Below are 23,275 nucleotides of genomic sequence, written 5' to 3' on the forward strand. Positions count from 1 at the left end.
ACAAGTCACTACAAGCCTCTCTGAAACAGAGGCATCAGCCAAAGGGGTTCTCTTGCAGAACTCACTGTTCTCAATTAGTTCTGTGTGTGTTTAAAGAGCCAGTGTAAAGTGTCATCTTCCATTTCAAGTCAGCTGTTTAACTAAAACACACCAACGGGGCAGAACATGAGCCATGGCTATTAATAGCTGTGGTCATGGTAAGCAGTTCATTACTGCAGTGACTGGAGGAGGATGGATAAGAGCTGGTTCTTGTCTCCCAGGGATTTCAGGCCACCATTTTCTGCACATTTAATACATTGTAACAGGAGGTGGATTTGTATGTAATGGAAGGGCTGGAGCTTGGAGCTTTTGACTCCCTTGAAGGCAGAGGACCTCCTTGCAACGGAAAAAGCAGAGGAGTGGGCACTGATCTCCATGGTAACCAGTGACAAGACCTGAGGGAATAGCCTGAAGTTGTGTCAGGGGCGGGTTAGGTTGGATATTAGGAAAACATTCTTCATTCAGAGGGTGTTTGGGCACTGAACAGGTTCCCCAGGGAACTGGACAAAGTCCCAAGATTGACGGAGCTCAAGAAACCTTTGGACAACACTCAGGCACAGGGTGGGATTGTTGGGGCTGCCCTGTGCTCCTGGGAACTGTCATAAATATATAAGACAGCTGAGTGTGATTCCTTAAGTAGGGATTGAGCAGCATAGGAGGGAGCAAATCCATGCTTATCACTTGAAGTATTAGTATTCCTCACCACAAAATATTCACAAGCAGGATTTAGAGCATGCAGAAGCACATATTCACTCTCTAAAAATCCTTTGTAATAATTTTTAAAGCTGCTTTTTCTTTTCTTCAAAATGTTTACAGATTGTGGGTCACTGTACATAAGGAGAAATGTAAAACCTTAAGAGGGGCTCAAAAGGTGCCTAAACTTACACATATTTAAAGAAAAGAAATTGCTCTATGTGTGATTGCAGCCATAGCTACTCATATGGTATGAAAACTAAAAGAAAATATAAAGAGTATCTGGAAATCTTCCTAATTCTTTTGTTGCCAATGTCAAAGATTCACACTACTGGAAAACTAAGAAGCACTGACAGAATTCCACACATCTTTAATTTTACTTTCTTCTATAAGGCACAGCTCTAGAGTAACCTGCTTGCATCATCTTCTCTAAATAATTAAATTATATTTAATAATCAGTGGAACTGTCAGACAACAGTGGGTTTAAAGAGTTCTTAGTTGGTAAAAGAAATAAACATTTCCTTAAAAATACCAAGATTTGGAAGACTAATCAGGGAATGTGTGTTTACATTCTTTCACCAACTGAAAAAGCCAGGACTGGGTTAAGCCAGAACTGAAGGTGCAGAATAGCAACAAATTGAAACGTGGAAGAACAATAACCAGAGAAGAACCAGGAGCATCCTGTCCTCTGCCTCCCCACTGAGAAATCATCCCACAGAACACCTTTGACTGCAGCCCCTCCTCACTTGATGGGAGAGCAACTCGGCAAGTCCCACTGGCACTGACTTTAATATGATGTCTCAGCATTGCTGACTGAGCCATGGGTCAGGCTCTAACCAGCTTCAAACAGAAACAGGATCCAGAGCAGAGCTACTGCTTCTTTTTGTTTACATTACCCTGACAGATACCTAAGGATATCTCTCTCCCCACAAGAAACTAACACTCTGCAGCAGTTTCCTCAAGGTGCATACAGCAAGTAAAAAGGCAAAAAATTAAAATAAACCCCCAAAAAAGTGCACACAGCCACCAACCAACAACAAAACCATACATAACCCTCAATGCAGCACAGAGTACAAACTCACTACAACAGCAAGGCTGCACATCTAAGAAGGCTTTCAAAGCAATATGCTTTAGTTTTTCTTTCTGGAGACAAAACTCATCTCTGAAGGACAGGCAACAATCCTCCCTCTACAGCAGAAATAGTCACCTTGTTTGGACTCTGGACTTGACAATCGTGTCAGTTTTTGCACTTTCCGCACTGGTCTGGTTGCTTTCTTCTCTTTGTTTCTCTCACTAGATTTTCCTTTCACTGTTGAATCCTCTAAAAACAAACAAAAGCTGTTAAGTGATATCCCACAGGGGAGAACAGGGAATAACAAGCTTGCTTCAACATCTGAAAAACCAGAACTCAGGGAAGCACAATAGAATTCACTGACTTTCCCAGATTATATATCTAGATCAATGACTTCCAGTCCAGCTCTTTAAAATCCTCACAGCAAGGGAATTTTGATCAAGGTCTGTTTACTTATGCACTGGAAGGCAATGAAGCCACAGCAAGGCCATAACAGTTCTTTACAAAGTTAATTTTCAATTCTAAAAGAACTGTTGGGAGTTTAACATGAACAACTGCTGGTTCTCTTCTGCTACAGATACTACATTTTACTGCTCTGATGTTCCACAAAGACATGTGGTTCATGAACACACGGCCTGCTGCTTCCACGTTCATGCACGGCAGCACATTCAGCACATGAGGAACTCTGGCCACTGCTACCACTGTTTTCTGGCTCCTTTTCTCTAAAGAATGGGATTAGACAACCTAAAACAATCAAGATGCAACCCCCTCTATTGACAGATCTGAAGCTTTATTTATATGCCAATGCACACATTTACAGCTTCTAATTCAATGTTAAATTAATACACTCTCTGATGGATGTCCATAGGAAACATCAGAACAGGAGGTTATATTTCAAATATGTAGGAAAGGAATTTTAGGAGTCCTTCTCACCTTTAGCACCCTTCCCCTACACATATTCTAGCTGCCTTTAAGGCTGACAACAAGAGCAGGTAAGACAATCAATGGACTGAGTACCAGAGGCCTCAGTGATGCATTTGCATAAAGTTAATTTCCTCCTCACCTCTTTTAGCAGCAAACAGCCTTTTCCTGACTCCAGGAAAGTACAGACTGCTTCCCACCCTGCTCCTATTACAGCAATTTTGTCCTAGTATGGCCTGAACATCTTTGAGACAAAATTACTGGAAGCTTGGGGTCCATACAATGTTGTTCAGCCTAACTGCTATACAAAGATGAAGAGATCCTGTATGGTCTACGCTAACACATAAAAATCTTTTTGTTGTAAAGAACAGTGTTGCTGTAGGTAGCAGAGATATAACAGATTATTTCAGCACTAGAGAGCAAAGAACAGTTCTGATACAACTGACTGTACACACCCAAAACACCACATACTGTAAATTTAATACAGAAGTAACACATGGATAGATAATCTGACAACCTAAAAATACATTTACAGTATATATTATGTGCAGCACCAGCATTTGTTTACTAGCAATCAGCTATTCAGTATAATCTTTTCAGCTCAGAAAGGAGACACATTCCACAACAGCTGTTCTGCACATGGCATCAGAACAGGAGTGTGGATCAACACACACCCAGCTCCTTCCATTTGGAGGCACTGGACACATGATCCAAATGCCTTTTAATTGGATCTCTTCAACTAAGCTTTTAAAAAAAAATTAATTTCTATAAACAGCTTGTTATGCTTGCCAAAGCTAAAAAAATAAATGCTAGTGTAGATTAAAATCTGTGGAAATTTGGCATTAATTTCACAGACTGATCTGAACAGTGTACTTGCAAAATTATTTTACTGAAAAGGAGCATCTCTCTGAACTATTTTTTAATGAGTGATTCCATAAAAAGCCCTCAGTAACTTATTGAGTTTTACAAGGGAAAAAGACAAATTGGTTTATTAGGACACAGATATCTACAAATTTAAATCTCAATGCATTTTCCCTTTTGCTTAAATGTTTTGAGCAAAGAGAAAAGTTATTCTTAATAAGTAAGCTCTTATGCTGCACAACCAGAGGTTCTCTTGGGATTTTATTTTCCATTCCCTTCCCTTTTATTCACCTGATCTCTTCCCCCTCCCCCAACTCAGTCAGTCAGAGGCAATTCAAGCTTACAGCACTCCACCACAGCCAGCCCAGCAAATAAGAAAAGCACACTTGGGCATCCTACTTCAGCTCACCCAGAGAAAAGAGCTGCCAGTGGTACTGCAGCTTTTCAGAGTGAAAGATGAATAAAGATTGTGTCTTGGAGCAGTACATTTGAAAACAGAAATCAGAAGTGGGTTTTGTCCTTTTAACCAGGAAATAGTACTCATTCATGCAAACATGTATAAAAAAGAAACAAAATTAAACAAAAGTTATTCTAATGGAGACTTTTCTTTTTTCCCGTTTCAAAGAAATGCCATTACTTGATTCTTTTCAGAACTGGTTTTCTATTAAAAGTATTTGAATGAGAGAATGGGGAGAAGGACTTATTTTGTTGTTGTTTTCATGTTCAGTAAGTTGTTCCTCCTGCAGAGAGACATACAATATATTTAACACTCATTGCTTCAATGTTTTGTTTCCATGACTTTGTAGACTTGTACAAAATATATTTCTCTGCCTCTTGGAGAAGATTGTGTAGCTTAATCAATTCTGCTTGAGGCTCACCTTTTAACTGGAGTGCAATATCCCTGTAAAGCTCCCGACTAATACGAAACTCGTCTGCATGCCAGATCTTTCCATCTGGAGTGCGAATTCTTGTTTCAGCAGGGTTGAAACCTGAAAGGAAACAATTCAAGAGTTTAAAATAACTCCATAAAATGTAAATACAGCTTTGTCAGAGTGGAAGGGATGGGAAACTGCTAAGTAAAAAAGGAACTACGTGCATTTCTAATGCTAAATTAGAAGAAAGCAATAGACCAGTCTGCCACTTGCTTACAGTTGAAAAACAGCAGACTGGGTGAGGAAAAGACTATTAAAAATGTGAAAGGCTTTTTCAATCAATACAATGTTACTAAGCCCTGAGACCATAAAAAAAATACTGCAATCAACCCAAACACCAATACAGTCAGCTTCTTTTTAAAGTAATTCTAAGAAACAGGAAAAATTTCAAAGGAACTCACACTTCTGTAAAGTAGCAAGAATTTCCTTCTACTTGTGATCTGTGATCGAACTATATTATTCACCCCCATATTGCCCAAAACCGAGCTACAAGCCAGGTCCATGCTTTGAAATGCTGCTCAGTGGATTGAGCTCTGCTCCCTCACCCCATAAAGCCAGCAGGAAGGGGACCTGCACCTCCATACCTCTGTATGATGGAGCAATAGGCACAGCTGTCACCTTCCTGACCTTGGGAGTCACCGTGTTCTCCACATTAGTTACCACGACAGGCTGCTCAGCATATCCCAAGTGCTGCCCTCTGCCACTGAGCTCCTCAGAATGCTCCCACTGCTTTCGGATCCTTTCCTTCAGCTTCTCCAACTTGGCATCATGCTGCCGCTGTTTCAGGATTTCCAGCCTGTGAGCGCTGCAAATACTCATGGCAGAAGGGGACGACACTTTCAGTTCACTGTCTTGGGATGTGTTACTCTGAGAAGCTCTAGTGCTACTCTCATCTCCCCTGGAGCCACTGTTTTTCTCTCCTTCCAGTCTTGGAGGTGCTGCAACCCTAAGAAATGCCCCGTTACTCTGCAAGGCATCGATGGTTGGTCTGTCATTCAGGTACCTCACGACGGTCTCGTCTGCAGCACCAGGGAAGGGACTGGCAAAGCCTCTGCTGTGCCCATCCCGCTCATCCTGCTCATGTGCCAGACAGGCTGGGAGTTCATTCTTCCCTTCTGCTTCACTCAGCTCCAAACCAGACAGCAGTTGCTTGGCCTCAAGCTGGCTAGAACTGTGATAAGACAGAGAACTATATATATCCCTGATATAACAGAAGGGGAAAAAAATTCACCGTCAGAAACACAAATGTAGGACCTTCAAACTCAGCGATCAGCACATTCATCAATTAAATGAATGATGTTCTCTACCTTGGCTTCGCTTTAAAGGCAAGTTCTTTTAAAGTCTGACCACCTCACATTTAATAGTGCAAGTCTGATGAAACAGAAATAGACCTCTGTTCAAAATTTCATTTGTTGCACTCTCTGTCTGAAAAGAACTATATATAACATTTAGACTAGAAAATCAGCAAGCAGTAATGTCACCCTTCAATTTAAATGGGAAAAGCCTTAAATAACAAGTATTGAACTTTAGAGAAGCACAACTAGTACACGAGCTACTCAGTTAACAAAATTGACACAAATCCGTCTCACATGGGACAAGGAGGACCACCTCACAGCTGACTCAAGTAGTGGAAAAGAGACCAAAATTTACATGTCAGGATAATAATCATGTTCTGTGCCACCTTTGTTCCATGAGAAGCTGTTCTTGTATGAGTTTCCCACACCCACAAAAATGGAATGTATCTTTAGTACTAGCTCTAGTACTACTAGTACTACTCTTGCTCCACACTGTTTTCATAACACATTTTGGAACATATGTTGAAAAACTAGTGAAAGAAAGCTGGAAAAGCATAAGGAAACAGTCTTTTTGGTTCTTATTACTGAAACTAAATACCTATCAAACCCATCAGGTCACTAATACCACAGTCATACCACTTGATGACCCAGCCCCATTTCAAAACAGTTGAACTTTAAACTCATATTCACTGAATAAAATATAAATTTGTAATATTTACTAAAAAGTCCAACACCACATGCTGTCATGTGGGTGGGTGATGGGAGGAAGCAAACCAATTTTTGAGGAGTTGTCAAAAACACCACTATTAGCTTAAATCTAATCATAGCATGTTTTTCTTCAACAGGCAGCTGTCCCAGCACTGACCTGTATGAAGCCAATGGTTCACGAAATTCCACACGACTGCATTTTTTCACATTGCTTTCCAGAGTGGTTGCTCGAAGAGGGCTGCGTGAGGATTTCTCCTTGCTAGATTTATTTTGGCTGGAGGACCGAGAACCTGAAGCAGAAAACAAAGAATCCTCTATGTATCTACTTCTCCAGAAAGAGAAAGCTCCTGGGGCTGAATAATTGACATAGTTTCTCTTGGGTTTGAGCAGCTCTCTCTTTCAACAAGCTGATTTCAACAACTAGGAGCAAGGCAGTAAGTGCCTGAAACAATGACCATACTTAAAGGGAGATAATAATGCTTAAAGATTAATTATAAGTAATTAAATCTGTGAAGTTGGCAGTGTTGCCACTAGAGGTCAATCTGTCTGTTCTGCAGTAGCACACTACCAGAACACTCCTAGTATATAAAGTGAGGGCTTATTTCCTATAAGCAAATTCTCTTCTTCAGTCAGATAACAGAAGCACCAGATTTAGCAAACTTCTTATCAGAGTGGGAAGAGCACTGCTCACTCACAGCGTGGGGCAAGTCCTATCATCCCCTCTAATCAAGTGACTGGGATACAACACTCCTTCCTAACCTCAGGGAAGGAAACATCAGTTTTTCCTGGGCAATTAGAGTTTCAGGAATAAAGACCACAGGCAGGAGACAAGCTGGGGGCAGGGAGAACCCAAGCTTTCCCAGAATGCAGTGGTTTTATGCTGCCTTACATGTTCTCTCCTCAATAATACATACCCTTCCTGCTGCTCTTCCTGCTGGCACTAGCAGAGGGCTTCTTGGCATCCATGACTGAATCGAACACAGCCGTGCTGGTGGGAGCTATTTCCAATTTGTTCTCTATATGACGTAGCTAGAATTGGAAGATAATGCAAATTAGTACATTATTTTCTATTTTTAAGCTACAATTTTATTTCCCCCTGAATGTGACAAATTTTTCCTTTTTCATGACAAATCAAACTGCAGGCAAGAACAACTTCACAAGGCTGACACTGCAAAATTGTATAGTCTTATGGCCAGAAACTACTTTTGAGTTTTGTTTAATAAGATTATCTAAATTAGGTTTTGTTGCATAGCTTTGCTCCCTTAAGTAGGCTGTTTTGAAAAAATTAATAATAGCATGCCATCCTGAGACTTAATGCTTGGCCTGAATAAAATATTAATTCCACTTGGAAAAAATTCTGAAATACTCCCTTATAAATGGAGCATGATACAAATTCCACATGTAAAACCCCACAGTGATGCTCAGCTACTGAGAAAAAAGAGGGACAAGGCTACAGGAAAGAGCTGAATTCTATGAAAACCTGAACTGCTTGGCCTCACTAAAGCAAGGTTTTAGAAACTACTGCATCTTAAGCACGTAAGTTAATTCCCACAGAAATACAGCAACCTCAATGCTCAGAATGGAAAATTATTAAATATACTGGTGTTGCCCCAGCTTCTGACTAGTTTAGGTAAGCAGGGGAGAGCTATTTTTCCAAGTTTTCAGGAATATGTGACATCATCACTTTGTTAAATAAAAAGGTATTACTACACTCCAGACTGAGCTTGCTGTGGCAGAAGCTTCTCCTTGTGAGCAGAAAACTTTTCTCAAGATACAAAAATGTTCAACATTCACATACTCCCACAGCTTTGTGCTATTTACAACTTGTTGAAGAGACAATCACTAAGTAAAATAATACTTTGGGTTAAAGCTTTCATAGCCACTAACTGATTTGAAAATGAGTAAAAAAACTCAAACCAAAAAACCCCAAGGAAAAAAAAATTTAAAAAAAAATTACTTACAGCAGCCTTAGTCTGAGAAAAAGAAGCCCATGCTGCAGTTAGATCTTCCAAGGCAGAAACAAAGAAATTAATTTCTCATTAGTACATGAAAAACTGAAATAAAATGTTGCTTCAAAACAATATTCATATGCTTGCTAATCAATTTCTTCTCACTACACAGTTCCAGCCTATAAATCTCCTCTATGAAAGACTGTCATCAGTCAAGGCTCATCTTAACAAAGCCATGAAGTATTTAATGTAACATGAGTTTACTATGTTAGGTTGAATGCATGATGACACCTGAACTCAAATCCACCACATAAAATAGAAGATGTTTAGAAGACAAAATGAAGCTGGTTATCTACCCCAACATAAATACTTTATATTTTTCTATTATACCTAATATTCTATATTTCTATATAAAGGTTTAACTACCTTATTTTTCCCCCTTCCATTTTCTTCTTCAGTAAACTAAGCATGAATGCATGGTCACTGAAAGACTACTCAAAACCTAAGCTTCAAACAGCAGAATTGTAATCTTTCTGAACTGTACACCCTACAAACAAAACAGAAATAATGTTTGTGAACAAGCAGGAGGTACTAACCCAAGCCTTTTAATCTAAACAGACAGCACCTACTCTATAAGCAATTGAGCTCAGGAGGATGTAGTAGTGTTTTCCCCTATAAATATTTACTTCCTCAGTTCCCCTCTTCTTTTGTTTCTAATAGTTCTTAACATTTAATGGTTTATAAAACACAACATCTGTGTGTCAGAACCATGAAGGGTAGTAGTAACAGAAATGAAAGAAAAAATCTCCTTCCTTATAGTAAAAAAACTGCCAATTTCATTTCAGGCTAGATGCAACAACATAAAGGAAGAGGGTTAGGGAAGCAGTACAGAAACAACTTTGAGATGGTGCTTCCTGTCCACAGAACACTACATCTTCAAAAAGTAGGTAATTTTAAAAGAAACTGAACACAACACAGGAAATAATAAGCTATAATGCTCTCTTACAGATAAAATAATAATCTTTCTCTACTTTCAAAATAATTTCTGGAGTCCGGTTTTCTCATACTGGAGATCATATGACCAATCTTGAGCCACAGGCTTAGCACGTGACTCAGTTGCTTTACAGATGAGACCTTTCTTCCTTTCAGGAAGATTTTTTCAGGGAAGTACTGTCATTTTAAAATTTTTCTGCACCCCCCTTTCCTAAATTAGAGCAATCATAATAGTAAAAAACTAAACAATTTCTCTAGCTAAGGGAGACAAGTTCACCACTCTGGAACTGAGCAACTGTCACAGAGGCTCTTCCTCTCTCCCTTCAAGAGCCAACAGTTCCCACTTTCTGTTCCTGCACTGCTCCTCCTCTACAGCCCTTTAAAATAATCTGTCTCTGTGCCATCTTGGCAACCATATCCCAGGCTGGCAACTGCTAATGCAGATCAGCAAATACTCCGGAGATCAGAGTATAAAACTGCTATCTGTGAAAAGGAAGCCGCACGCACTTCGCTCCCAAACTGAGGCAGGAGAATGCTTTCTGGAACAACTCCCCAAAGTTTCAAACAACTCATGACAAAATATCTCCCAAAACAAGGCAATAGAACAGACAGAGAAAATCCTTACCTCTGGTTGAATCCTTGCTTTGGTTATGCCTCGGATTTTGTAGAGGCACCTCATCAGACTTGTTGCTCCACATCGTGTCAATTTACCTAAAAAATAAAAATTAGTCATGTAAGAATCAGACATATAAAGTAAAAACAAATGTATCTTAGTCTAAAGAGAGCATAACCTTGATCATTATGATGAATGTCCACCTCATCTCATGACTTCAAGCCTTCATCATGAACAAGGTCAGATAATCAACATGAAATCACAGATGTGGTCACAGTTTCCTGCAGAAACCACATAATTCCATGGATAAAAGAAGGGTTTGATTTTGTTCTCTATCATAAAGAAACATTAACTTGATAAAAGGAGGCCCAGAGGTCAATGCAATTTAGATCAGAGTAACAGGTATTGCAGCAAGTCTGACGAAGTCCTGGAATATTGCACACACAGGCCTGACAGAGACAGCATCACATGGCTTGAACCATGCTTGGGGAAAATACCCAACTCCAGCAGTGACAGAATGAATGTGTCACTGATCTCTGTAAAAGGAAAAGGCACAGCAGAACTGCATGGCAAGACACTAGAGCCAGAAAAAAAGACAAGGCTGGTGCCACTGTTGTTTTCCTGTGAACTTCAAAGGTAACACAGTGAATCTAAAATTAAAGTGTGAACTCTCAGCCACTATCACCAAAGCAGTTTTTATAAAGGAGAAAAGGAAAAAAAACCCAAATAACAAAAAAAGAACCCAGCACATGCTTATTGAGCTGTCTTCATAACACACTGACAATGCCTCTGTTATGGAAAGAAAAAATCAGGTGACCACAGAATTCCAACAGGAAGTTCTAGACCTCTGAAAGAGTCATAAAAACACATTTTCCTCTCTCTTCTTTCATGAACTCCCAGATGTAATTTTCCTTATTTTTTAATTGCTGAAATTTTTTTTTTGCTCTCACTTCTCTACACTGTGTGGCACATAAAAAAGTAACCAAATATAAAGATCAATCTTCTGGTAAAAGCAGACCAAAACTAACACTATCTACTACTTACTGAAACATATTTTTACCCATATATTTTGTGACATGGATTTTTATCATATGTCGTTTTAAGGATACTTACAGTGACCAGCAGTAAAGTTTAGTCTCACATTCAGTCATATATCTTGTATTTATAGCAGTAAGTGATCCCAAAAAACTGCTTTTATGCCCCATGAAAAACTATCAGTAATAAGAACACAAGTCTTCAAAAGAACTTTAGTTGAGACTTTATTTGATGAGTCCAAGTAAAGTGTTTGAAAGAGTGAGGAAAAGGTATCTAACCTTATATATGTAGGTACAGAAACACAAGTCCACAATAATGCAGAAATTCTAGAAAGGAAAGGTGGGTGTGTTAAGTTTTTAAGTATCCAATAGTTATGGGCATCAAGCCAAGTGTAGTTAGAAAATTCTGCTTCTAGGACAGGTGCTGAAGAGCTCATTCATGCAGAAGGGCACTTTGTGCCTCACATCACTCATTCTGTAAATCACAGCAATGCCCTGCCCTGGAAATCATCCAGCTGATCTTCTCCATCATTGGAGAAAAGAGCTGTTGGGCAAGAAATGTAGAAAATAAATATTCATTAAAATGAGGGAATTTTCCATAGAGAACTGATTTTGAGAGCTGCTGAAAATACCGTACCATATCAGTATCAGTTTCTTGCCCAAATATGTAACAAAACCTACTCAATATGTAAATTTAGCATACTTCTGGACATGCAAGCATCTATTAAAGGATTAAGTATCCATCTTCATGTAATTGCTTGGGATTTAATTCTTATCATTAGAATTATTAGTATAGATAAGAAAACTTAATCAGGGACTATAATTGTTCCTTATATTTTACATGCACAAATCTATATAGTTTATTTTAGGATGCCCTGCAAATGTAAAATTGTAACACTCTCTATGTATTCCTTAAATCTATATGAAGAGTACAAGATTAAACAATCTGCAATTGCTTGTTAATAGCTTTCATCCTGACACTAAAAACTGCCAGTCCTTTACCTAAGCTGAAGAGAACTTACTTAGACAGTGAAACACTTCAGGGAACACTTTATATAGTGCATACAATGCCCAGTGGTCATCAGCACAAATCTGTGAGGATAACAGACACTGAGTTATTCCCACAGGTGTGTGCTGATGGTCAGTGGTCAATAATTCTATCTCCTTCAAAAGCCTCTATTTCCCCTCAATTAATGGCAGTTCAACCTCTCCTCCAAGCTGGGAAGAAATCAGAAAGTATCTTGCTGTACTTATCCTAATGCACACCTGCAGTACCAGCTCCAAGTGCAAAGTTCCATCCTCACTGGCTTCAGAGCAGCCCCTGAGGTTCACTGAGCAATTTTGTTTAATTCAGATTGCTGCTAATTGAAAAAAAAAAAAAAGACACATCAGAACCAAGCACTCTGGAGCTGTCTACAGTTTCAGGAAGGCAGCGCTGCAGTAGTTTTCAGTCCTGATGTAATCATAACTCTGAAGGTTTGGGGTTTAGGTGTCCCTCTCCCAATCCTTTGGATGGGTAGCAGAAATTGATGAACTTTTCAAAACCTACGAATAAATTATGTTGATTTCCACAAACCTTTGAATTCCTACATATTACTAAAATAACTTCTCTCTATTGCTATAGCTTACATGAATAATCAGCACTCTGTAAAAAAAAATAAGGACTTGTACAATTCAATACCCTGCTTCTGCAAAAAGTTCAACCAGACAGAGAAGACTCTTTAATGTCACCAAGAGTACAGAAAGGAGTGGGGAATAAAAAAGAAAGAAATCCAGACACATTTACCATGTCTTTTTAAAGGATGTGCACGCAGGGTAATAGACCAGTTAAACACTAAAATACATTTAAATTAATATTAATATTAACATTACCATTAATATTAACTAAACAAAAAATTATATGAAGGAAATTTAAATTGTTTTTAAAGCACATTTTCCATCAATACAAAAGTTGTCTCAAAATCCCATTAATAACTTTTAGATAAAATACATAAAAACTACATTCTGAAATGATTGCTTCAAAGAGATCTCGTTCTGCTAAACTAAATGATCCATCTCTATTTAATACTGACCTTAAACAAAGAGACTGAGCTCAAAAGTTGAAATACCAAGGAACTTTTGAGGAGACAGCACTGATGACAAAAGGTTATCTGCAGGCTGGATAAGGCTTTGAGAATCTTAAGATTTTTGGGAAAAAAAGGTGGAAGTCTGCAGAATCAACATAACTAATCTCATGATTATTGGATTGCTCACTGGGAGACACAGACATCCCACACAGGTCCATTCAAGGCTGGTTTGCCAAGCCCCTCCTTGGGTGAGTGATTAAGATACAAACACCATTGTGTTCTGACATTTCAATCCCACATCAAGTGCCCATCTCATTCTTTACTCACATGTCCAAAAAAAAAAAAAACCGTACACAAGAGCAGGCACAGCAGAACTGCTACAGATGAGGACCTAAGAGGAAACATGAAAGGAAACAATATACTCGGAACTCCTGGAAGAAACTGGGCAGGGGAATGGATACAGGACCTGACAACCACTCTCTATTACAAACACTGCTCCTATAAGAAGACACTTAAGAGAACTGACAGATCAGAAAATGCATGAGAAAGCACCGGAAAGGAGGAAATGGAAACAAAGGGAAAACCACTGCCATATAAAAAAGGAACATGAGAAACCAATACATTTAATACTAAACATACCAAGGATGACATTGAGAGGTACAACGGACAGCAAAACAAGAGGTCAACATAGTTAAGAGCACAGCATTTTTAAAAAAGCAGGAGATATGAAAGTAGAATATGCTTAGCAAAGATATACAAAAATGTGAAGAGATTAGAACAAGAGTGGGAAAAAGAGAAAGAAAAATGGTGAGAGAAGCAGGATATAAAAAGGAAGAGAATGAGAAAGCTAGGAAGGTGAGAGAAATGCAATGAATTTTTGAAGAACTGGCATAGAGAGCAGCAAAAAGGAAGAAAATAAACTTGTATATTGTCCAATGTGATTTTTTTTTTCAAACAGCTTTGGTAAGGTTTTTTTTTCCTTAGTAGCACAGACTTGGTAAGAGAAGGAAAGAAGAAACTCAGAATTCATGGCACTGGAAGAAGGAAACAGGGGAGGAAGCTGCATTGTGCAGATTCAGAGAAGGAAGATAATGTGAACAAGAGATCACCCATTGCTATTTACACTAAAAATTAGTGGTTATGGAAAAAAAAAATACCAGTATGCACAGGGAACAGTATTCCTCAAGACTTTTTTTCTTATAAAAACACAAGGGATATGAAATGAAAGGGATAACACAAAAGGAAATATGAAGGTTTGCTAAGAGTATGGAATGAAACAAGTTATTAACACTGACTTCTATGGGATATTCTCACATGTTTTAGCCACATAGTGGCAAATTTTGCTACAAACTGGGTACACAGTGCACAAGGACAACATTTCATGCAGTTAAGCAAAAATAAGGTGCCAGTGCCAATAAAAGAAACCATCTTTTCCTTTCTTTATGCCCGGGTCTCTCTTTGCCTTATTCAGGCAGAAAGTCAATTGGTTTATGTGGTAAAGCAAAGTGAACTGGAAGTCTGGTACAGGCTAAAATAATTTTGCCTGTTGTATTTGCTTTATTAGTTTTATCTATGTCATACTCTAAGCAACACCCTCCATGCAAGCAGAATGAGAAGGGATGGAAACACTGATGAACAGTCAGATCAGTCTCAGCCCTGTACTGGCTTTTGCTCCCCAGGAGCAAATGTGTGAAGCTGCTCTTGCTTTTGCCTCGAGGAGAACAGTGGGACTGGGGAAAACAAGAACCATTCACCTTCTTTTTACCAGTGGAGATACCACTGGAGCTCAAGGGCACCCTGCCCCAGTGTGTCCCACTGCACCCACACCTCACACAGTGCACGTCTGTCTGGGGAGGAACTGCACACAGACACAAATAATCAGCTTTCGGGATGGGTTTTTCCTGTTTGCAAAAACATTTTTTAAGTTTCCATGTATAAATACAAAGGTGACTTCTGAATCTTGAAAGGCCCTCTGGAGCTCCTGTCTGTGCAGCTGAAGCTCTGCATTGCTGGCAGTAACAGACACGGGTGGACAGGCACAGGCAGACCCAGTCGAGCAAATTGTTTTGCTGAGCCAGTCTGCTGAAAGTGATGGAAATTATATTTAAAGATTCCAGAAACACTTTCCATGTCTTCTCAAATACCACAAAATACAATTTATTATGATATGCTTGAGTCTGAAATAAAAATAACGTTAACCTACTCGTTTTTCCGGAATCCAAGTTCTTACCATATTGCATTATCCCATTTAAATGAGAGTTAAAAATATCCATAATACATTGTACAAAGCCTTTTTTTTGGTTATGTATATGGGCTTTTGAAATGTTTTTTGATACAAGAGTGACATATTCTTTCTTTGTCCAGAGCATATTTTGAGAAAATTTTGCCTTTCAACACTATCAGATGCAGGCAATGTACTGACCTTCCTCAGGACTGAGGACAAATTCCAGCACAACAAACAAATGCATGACGTGTTTGTCCAAAAAGCTCCACATCTCCAGAATCTACAGCTGACACTGCAGAATCAGGCAGGTCCTCCCTCCACCTTCTTCCAATGCTCATTTATACAATAAGCTTTCAAATGAAATGTAAAAGAAATGAACACTAGCAATGCCCAAGGAGCTCATGAATGTTAGCTGCTCTGAGTGATCTAATTTTAGATAATATTCAATATTTTGTCTTGTAGTACAAGCAGTATATATACCAGAAGAATTCATATACCGATCGTCATTACTTTGGAAAAGAATTAAAACAAAACAAAAAGCTCCATAAGTAAAAGAAATTAAATAAAATTTGATTTGTCTTAAGCTAGATACCAAAAAGCTTTAGGGATACTAAGGCAGTACAAAAAAAGAGCAATCAAGATACACCACACACTTGCAGATAGAAGAGCCTTTAAAAATTTCAAAGCATGTGTCACTACCTCTAGCTGTTAACCAGGAAGATAAATGACATAAACACACATCCATCAAATGTCAAAAAACCCAGTAGAAAATACAAAAGTGTTTCCTGAGTTCTACGATTAAATCACTGGCACCAGTCAGCTACTAAATCTGCACCCAAACTATAATGAAGGTTTCTCTATAAATGAAACATTTCTGATTCTTTCCAACTGTGTACTGAGAATGAACACTTACCACATCCTTTTGCTATGAAAAGACATAGCAACTTGCAAAAGTGTCTCTGCTTCATCACAAGTGATGGAGAAGTGATAAAAAAATAAAACTCACCCTAAAAAGGCACTAGTGGTTCTACTGAAAGTTAAATGCATTGAATGTCTTCCTCTGCTGCATCACGTGCCAGGAGGAACTCTGAGGAAATCTATTGAAATGAATGTTGTGACAGCTAGTGTAACTTGATTCATTGTTCATGAAGAAATCAGAGTACAAAGGCACAGAGAATGCATCCATTTATTAAGGAGATGCACACAAGGGTTTGCCTATCCATTCACAAGTTCTGTATTTTCTTTGACTTCAAAGATCTTAGCATTTATGACAGAGAAGAAAATACTCCGGTTTCTAGAACCAACAAAGTACTCCTGCATTTTGTTTCCTCAGCCTTCAAACCAAGAGTTTGTTCAGTAGTTCCACCTCCAGTTACCAGAAACTGCACATTAGGAGATTTCAATTCCTGTGACCCATAATAAATCCATTCAGCAAAATGTGCTCAAATTCTCGAGGTCTGCCTCGTCTCACAAGGAACATTCCACTGTGAGGGACTCTTCTTAGAACTTATAGCCAATGCTCTCAGCCAAGTACAAGAACCAGACCTGTCAATTTCGAGAAAGACAGCAACTTTCAACCTCTCAACACAACTACAGACATACAAGCAGAGAAGCAACTTCACCTGCGACTGTGTCAACTTCAGGATGATCGCTATTTTCTTTCAAAGCAGAGTAAAGTGGATGAAAACTTCAGGGAAAATGTTCCAAATGCCACTTTCTCACCTTTGTTGCCTCTGCTCAGAATTGCATTCAGAAGGAGCACCTAAGAAGTGTCTCAATGAAACCACAAGATGTCAAAAAACCCCAAACACAAAAACCTCATGACAAGCTGAACAGTGACCACCAGCTCTGTTTCTGACCTGAAACACTGCATTACAAAGGCAGAGACCAGGACTCTGCTAAAAGACTTCCTCTTGATCTAGCTAAATGTAATAATAAGTTATTTTTTTCATATTTAAAAAACACCATCCCTTTAAAAGTTTTTCTTTTTCAGTATGAGAACTCCACCTGGTGCATTGCCATGGATGTGACTTAGTGAGAAATTCTGTCATCGATGAGAAGTGTTCTTAGGAAGCTAAACCAGCCAGAATTTCTGTTAGCATTCACCAAGTTTCAATTGACCTGGTATAATTGATTAGTTCATTTATTTGCTCTATTCTCTCTCTAGCATATTGACAAAGGTTTCAGACTTAGGCACAAAAGTAATTTTATTCTCAATGGAGCAGTCCATTAAAGCCTATTATATCATTAGCACAATGATACACATCTATCTTCCAAGTACTTACATCTATGGATAAATTTTACACTTCTGTTCTAATCCAGCCACATGCCTAATATATTGACTGCACTGGGAAAGTTTTCTTTCTGCACTCAACCACCAAAGTCCTTCTGTTATCATTACTGTAGCACTATACCTGATCTCACATTAACACTCATATTTGATTTGAATGGCATGAATTAGTTTAAGTACATCAATGGCAGAGTTAAACAGTTCTGCTGTACTGATAAAAAGGTGGCTCTCTGATGTAAATTTTCGAGGTGGAGTTGAGCAGATTTAGCAGCTCCACACTGATGAAGGAATCCAAACATTCCTTGCTACCTTCTCTAGCAATTATGTCACTCTGTCATAGATGCAATGCTCACCTGACTGCATCACAAGCCAGTTCAACTCACTAACCTGGTAGAAAATTAATAATTTTTCTTTCATGGTGACTTTTGTTTCAGTTTATCAGGCTGCTGCCAGGATAGTTAAAGTGGGAGGAAAGAAGCAGCAGCAGCACATCACACCACTAATGTTATGCTGTGCAGCTTCACTCACTTCCCAGACATGGCAATACAGAATAGATCCAGTGCTGTGTGCACTGACCCTCCTGATTTCAAACTTAACTGGAAATGCATTAATAGGACTGCAGCTTCATCTGAGCACACTAAAGTCAACGGGACTAAACACATTAATGACTATCCACAAGTCTGCTTGATACAACGAAACTTTTTAGCAGAAAGCAGCTGTATGTCTGGTAGAGGGGTGAAAGGAGACACGAAGTTCATTACATCCAAGCCAACAAAATCTTCAGTATAGATGTAGCAACCCCAAAATTAGATTCTTATCCATTTAAAGGATAAACTCTCGCTATGGTGATACAAATTACCAGTAAAGTTATTTCAAGACATAAAAGACATGATCCACATTTATCAGTAAAGTGTTCAAACCTGAGCTATGCACCAAAGCTTAGTAAAACAAACCCACACAAAGACTAAGCTAAACCAGTCTCTCAGTTTGATGCCATTCCCTCTTGTCCTACCTGTATAGTTCCCAACAAAGAGTTCCTCTCTGCTTTCCTTGCAGGTCCCTTCAGATACTGAACATGCTGTGAAGTCTCCACACAATCTTCTCTGAACAGCCCCAACGTTCTCAGCCTGTCTTCCCAGGAGAGGTTCCAGTTCCCTTACCAACTTCGTGGCCTCCTCTGGACTTGCTCCAACAGCTCCATGTCCGTTCTATGCTAGGGACACCAGAACTGTATGCAACACCCCAGGTGAGGTCTCACAAGAGCAGAGCAGAGGAGCACAATCACCTCTCTCAAGGTGCTGCCATTGAATGCTCCTTGGGTGCACGTAATTTCCACAGTAACCCCGGTCCCTTGCAGAAATGTGCCATTACTACATAAATTAAGTTGCTCTGCTTAGTGGGAGCGGGACACCTTCTGTTTAAAGTAGCGTCACTCACAGAAACCAAAACCTTCGACAGTTTACAGTGTTCACGTGGCCACACCCTCAGTTGTATTTAATTATCTCAAGCATTACCTAATGGAACTGTTGCAGCAACCAGAACGATAGCAAAGAGACAGCAAAACTTAGCCCGTCTCTGCAGACAGCCTGAGAGCACACTGCAAAGCCGTGAATCACTTACAGCTCCACGGGTTTGTCTCACAAAAACACTTTTGGTCACAGTACTTTGAGTTTTCAAATCAGTATAACAGTCGAAGCAGCTTAAGATGACCACCCCCCCTCCACCCCAAACGGCCAGAAAGGTGTTAAATTTTCAATTTCTAGACAGTGGACTGTTCACCTACACAATGAAGCTATTTGACAGACAAACCTCTACCTGCAAACTTACACAATGTGCCCGGAGATGCCTGGCTGCTGAGCTACAGCTTATATCCAGAGGCAGAAACAATCAGAGAATCAGAAAATAGTCAAGGTTGGAAGAGACCTTTAAGATCATCAAGTCCAATCATTCACCGACTACATCACTTAAACCACTAAACCAGACCCAGACACATCCTAAACATCTCTGGGGATGGTGACTCCACCACCTCCCTGGGCAACCCACTCCAGTGTCTGACCACCCTAACGATTCCACAAAAACTACACCGACAGCAGGCAATATACCACAAAAACTGCATCCACAGGGAAAAAACCAAAACCAAAACAAAACCCAACACAGTCATACTCGTATAGAAGCCTTCATGCCTCCAACAGGCACAGTGAATGGCACCGATGAAGTCAGAGAGCGCTCGGGGCAAATGTTCCCGGGGATGTCAAAAGAACTTTGAGCGGACAGACACAGCTATGCCGCAACGCCGGGGCAGGACGCCCTGGCACAGCACAGGCACGAGCAAAGCGACATTTAAACTTTAAAAGCGCCGTCCCGGTGCTCGGGGCGGCTCCGAGGGCAGCGGGGCCACCGCGGGTTCTGTTTCTGTTTCTCCGCAGAAACACCCGGGGTAGGCGGTTTCCCCCACAACGCGAAAAGACAACAGCGAAACGGAACACCCCGACCCTCTCCCTTCGTCAGCCACCCCCGGTACGACAAGCAGCGGAAAACAAATTAAAACTAGAAAGAGACTTAACGGGTGAAGAGGATGCCGCGGAGACGTCGGAGCCGGGCGGAGCGGCCGAGCCAAGTGACAGCCGACAGCTCCTCGGGCCGGGCCCGCCCCGGCCCCACCTCGCCCGACGCCCCGGCGGGGCGGCCCCGCCGGCCGAGCGCGGCCTGGGGCGGCAGCGCAGGCCGCCCCCGCCGCCTCCTCACCTGGTGGACGCCCGCTGCGCCGGCGGCAGGTCGCGGCACATCCCACGGAGGGCGGGCGGAGGGAGGGCGGCCCGAGCCCGGTGCGCGGCCCCTCAGCGGCCCCTCAGCGCCGCCATTACCGGCCCGCAACTGACACGGAGCGGCGGCGGCGGCGGCGCACAGGGAAATCTCGCGAGAACCGGCCTGCCGCCGACCTTCCCAGCATGGCGCCGTCCCGCCGGGCCCCCTCGGCGCCCGCCGCCATCTTGGGTGCGGCGCGGCAGCCCTGCCCTCCCTCAGCCTCGGGAGAGCCTGGTCCTCCAATATTTCCCTCGAAGCTTTTCTTTTTCTCCTCACAGTTCTACAAGCTCGACCTGCCGGGTCAGTCCCCTCGCGTTTTATTTGCAGAGCCCTGGGTGTTGGTGCAAGGCCAGGACTTGGCAATGCTAATTAAACCCAGCGCTGATGTTGGCATTCCTGAAGCTGCTCCAGCCGAAACTAGGGCACCGCTTTTTAGTCATTTGTGTTCATAGCTAAGTTATCTTTAGAAAAATAATTACTTTTTTTTTTTTTTTTTTTTTTTTGCAAATGAGGGCGTCTCCGATTACGCTCTCCCAAATTTAAATTTAAATAAACATTTGCAGAACTTCAGAGACATGACTGAGTACCACAGGCTTCATTTCACTTTTAACATTCATTATAGACACGGAAGAATTTGTTAGTAAACTGAATTCTAATGCATGGATTCCACCCCGAAGATGCATTAAAACCACCCACGCTTCAAAAATAGGTCTAAGATATTATCCAGCTATAGCAAAATTATTTCCACTGAAGAAGGAAAGTTATTAGAATAGGAAAAAAGAAATTCTTCCTACAATTATTTTGGGAATGCTCCCTTCAGGGCCTGTCTACAACTTCCCCAGTCTGGTTTTAAGTCATTAGTGTGATTGTTTGGTGCCAAATTTCTTGAGGGAACAGAGGGGTGGAGAATTACCTACCCCAAACACTAAAGGATCATGGTAACTACTGGAGCTACTTATTTCAATTTTTTTTTTTTTTTTTTTACTTCACTAAAAAGGATTAACCTATTTTTACATAGCCTCTCCTCTAGTAAATGGTCAGCATTTTGCATGTAAGTTATTCCAGTATGGGAACATCATAGGAAAACACCCTAAATACTGAGAGATTACAGCTATGAAGTTTAGGTAATGCCAAATTTAATCACATCACAATTACAGGATACTCATTTAGCCTTAATTTGGATCTTTTACATATACAAGCTAATTACAGAGTACATTTTCCTGCATAAGCATACTACTTTTGGAAGAAAAGGTAAGGTCGAGATGTCAGCGATTAAACCTTTGGAAATTATTTTGTTTTGCCAGATGAGGAGAAAAAAAATGCCTGAGCATGGAAAGACAAGCACAAGTCCAGTGGGAAAGAGTGGTAAGCAGTATGAAATTCCCTCCTGAGTCCTCGAAGAGCAAACTTGCTGCTCCCAAATGCAGGAGACTGTAAATAATAATAATAATAATAATAATAATGACAATTTCAGTCAATGAAAACAATATTACTGCAATGTATGGGAGCCCTGATTGCAGACTAGGGCAAATTCAATTTTTACATTCCCCATCATTGCATAGTGTTTGCTTAAAATTACTGCTTAATATTGCTGGACTGGCAGCCTATTTAAATTATTCAGCACTTTCGTAATGTACTGCCTCTTTAATTATGCTTTTAAACATAGTTTCTCTTTTCTGCTTGGAAGCAGTTAGTCTAGTTTCACGCTCCTACTTCTCCAGGCAAACCAGGCATCACTTTAGGATTTTCTCAAACATGGAAATTATTTAGTCTCAGCCGAATATAAATTAAAAGGCTTGTATTCTGTTTTTGCTCGTGTTTGTTCTCTGCCAGTGGAACCTAACTGAAACACTTTAGATTACACTTTCAAAGATTCCCTTGCAGTGAGTGGAAAGCTCTGAGGGGCAAACGTCCTCCGCGAGACTAGAAGGAGATTCTTGTGGAAAACTCAAATCAATCACCTTGTGAAATTCTCAGCGATCAGAAATAAAGAAACCGTTTACCTGCAAACAGCTCTCAGCCAAACTGAGAGGACGGGAGGAGTTGAACACTCTCCAGCTGGACGAGCTCCGTAAAGGGCAAAGCAACGCAGGGAACAGCAGCGAGCGCTGCCCCAGCACTGGAGGTGGTGGATGGAGACACGCAGTAAGTTAAAAGTAAAGAGCCACATTCTCATCTTTCACTATCTCGGTTATTGCAGCTTTAAGAGAGAGGTTTGGAAAGTTTTCCACTCCACACTGTTCTTGCACACCCCTTCTAAAATTAGAAATGGGCAGCTGGCTCCTGCAGCCAAGAGCCCCCAGACTCCCTCCCCCCTTTCCCTGATTGACTCCCAAGGGCCATGGAGGAATTTGGGGAAGGGTGCTTCCACCTGTTGGTCATGGAATGAGATTTTCCAGCCATACAATTATAAATCCAACTGTCAGGAGCTGACAATAAAACAGGACACAGGACAGCTGTGAGGACTACAGGACACCCGCCTCCCTTCTCTCTACTCCTACGACTTTGCAGTCCATCTGCCAGCAGAAACAATGCATGAAAAATTGTTCTCTTATAAAATAAAGGCATCGCTTCAGATTTCTTCCCACAGTTTTCCAACTGTACCACAAGGTCGTAACACAGAATCTGGCAAGTTGTTCATGTTTCATTACACCCCTCCGAAACCAGATTATTTTTCCTAAATACAGCATGCTGGCAATTGCACTGCAGATGGTACATATAGCTGTGTCCTGTACAGCAAATAATTTTATTTGCTGTCTTAACATGGAGCTCTTACCTTA

General features: G+C 40.6%; 1 protein-coding gene across 11 annotated transcripts in view; it reads right to left on the minus strand.

The window, feature by feature from the left end:
• Positions 1-22,519, minus strand: part of CEP350 (centrosomal protein 350) — a 71,262-nt gene extending 48,743 nt beyond the window's left edge. For 6 of the 11 annotated variants that reach the window (XR_001331847.2, XM_088060152.1, XM_088060150.1 and 3 more), the window contains exons 1-8: positions 20,436-20,566; positions 10,089-10,174; positions 8,483-8,526; positions 7,436-7,550; positions 6,679-6,811; positions 5,103-5,719; positions 4,465-4,575; positions 1,940-2,053 (exon numbers count right to left, since the gene is read on the minus strand). Coding sequence is in view for 10 of the 11 variants with exons in the window: in XM_088060152.1 (XP_087916278.1) it covers positions 1,940-2,053; positions 4,465-4,575; positions 5,103-5,719; positions 6,679-6,811; positions 7,436-7,550; positions 8,483-8,526; positions 10,089-10,161 (1,207 nt within the window). In the remaining variant the exon portion in view is untranslated. Of the gene's footprint in view, positions 1-1,939; positions 2,054-4,464; positions 4,576-5,102; positions 5,720-6,678; positions 6,812-7,435; positions 7,551-8,482; positions 8,527-10,088; positions 10,175-10,254; positions 10,307-18,702; positions 18,723-20,254; positions 20,320-20,435; positions 20,567-22,498 lie in introns of those variants that run through there. The other 5 variants (XM_088060149.1, XM_014257560.2, XM_014257557.2 and 2 more) reach the window with 5 other exon arrangements.
• Between the last annotated feature and the right edge of the window lie 756 nt (positions 22,520-23,275).

Source organism: Pseudopodoces humilis, chromosome 10 (assembly GCF_049639895.1).
Source record: "Pseudopodoces humilis isolate 2021_Gansu_Grassland_sample_001 chromosome 10, ASM4963989v1, whole genome shotgun sequence".
Classification (NCBI taxonomy): domain Eukaryota; kingdom Metazoa; phylum Chordata; class Aves; order Passeriformes; family Paridae; genus Pseudopodoces; species Pseudopodoces humilis.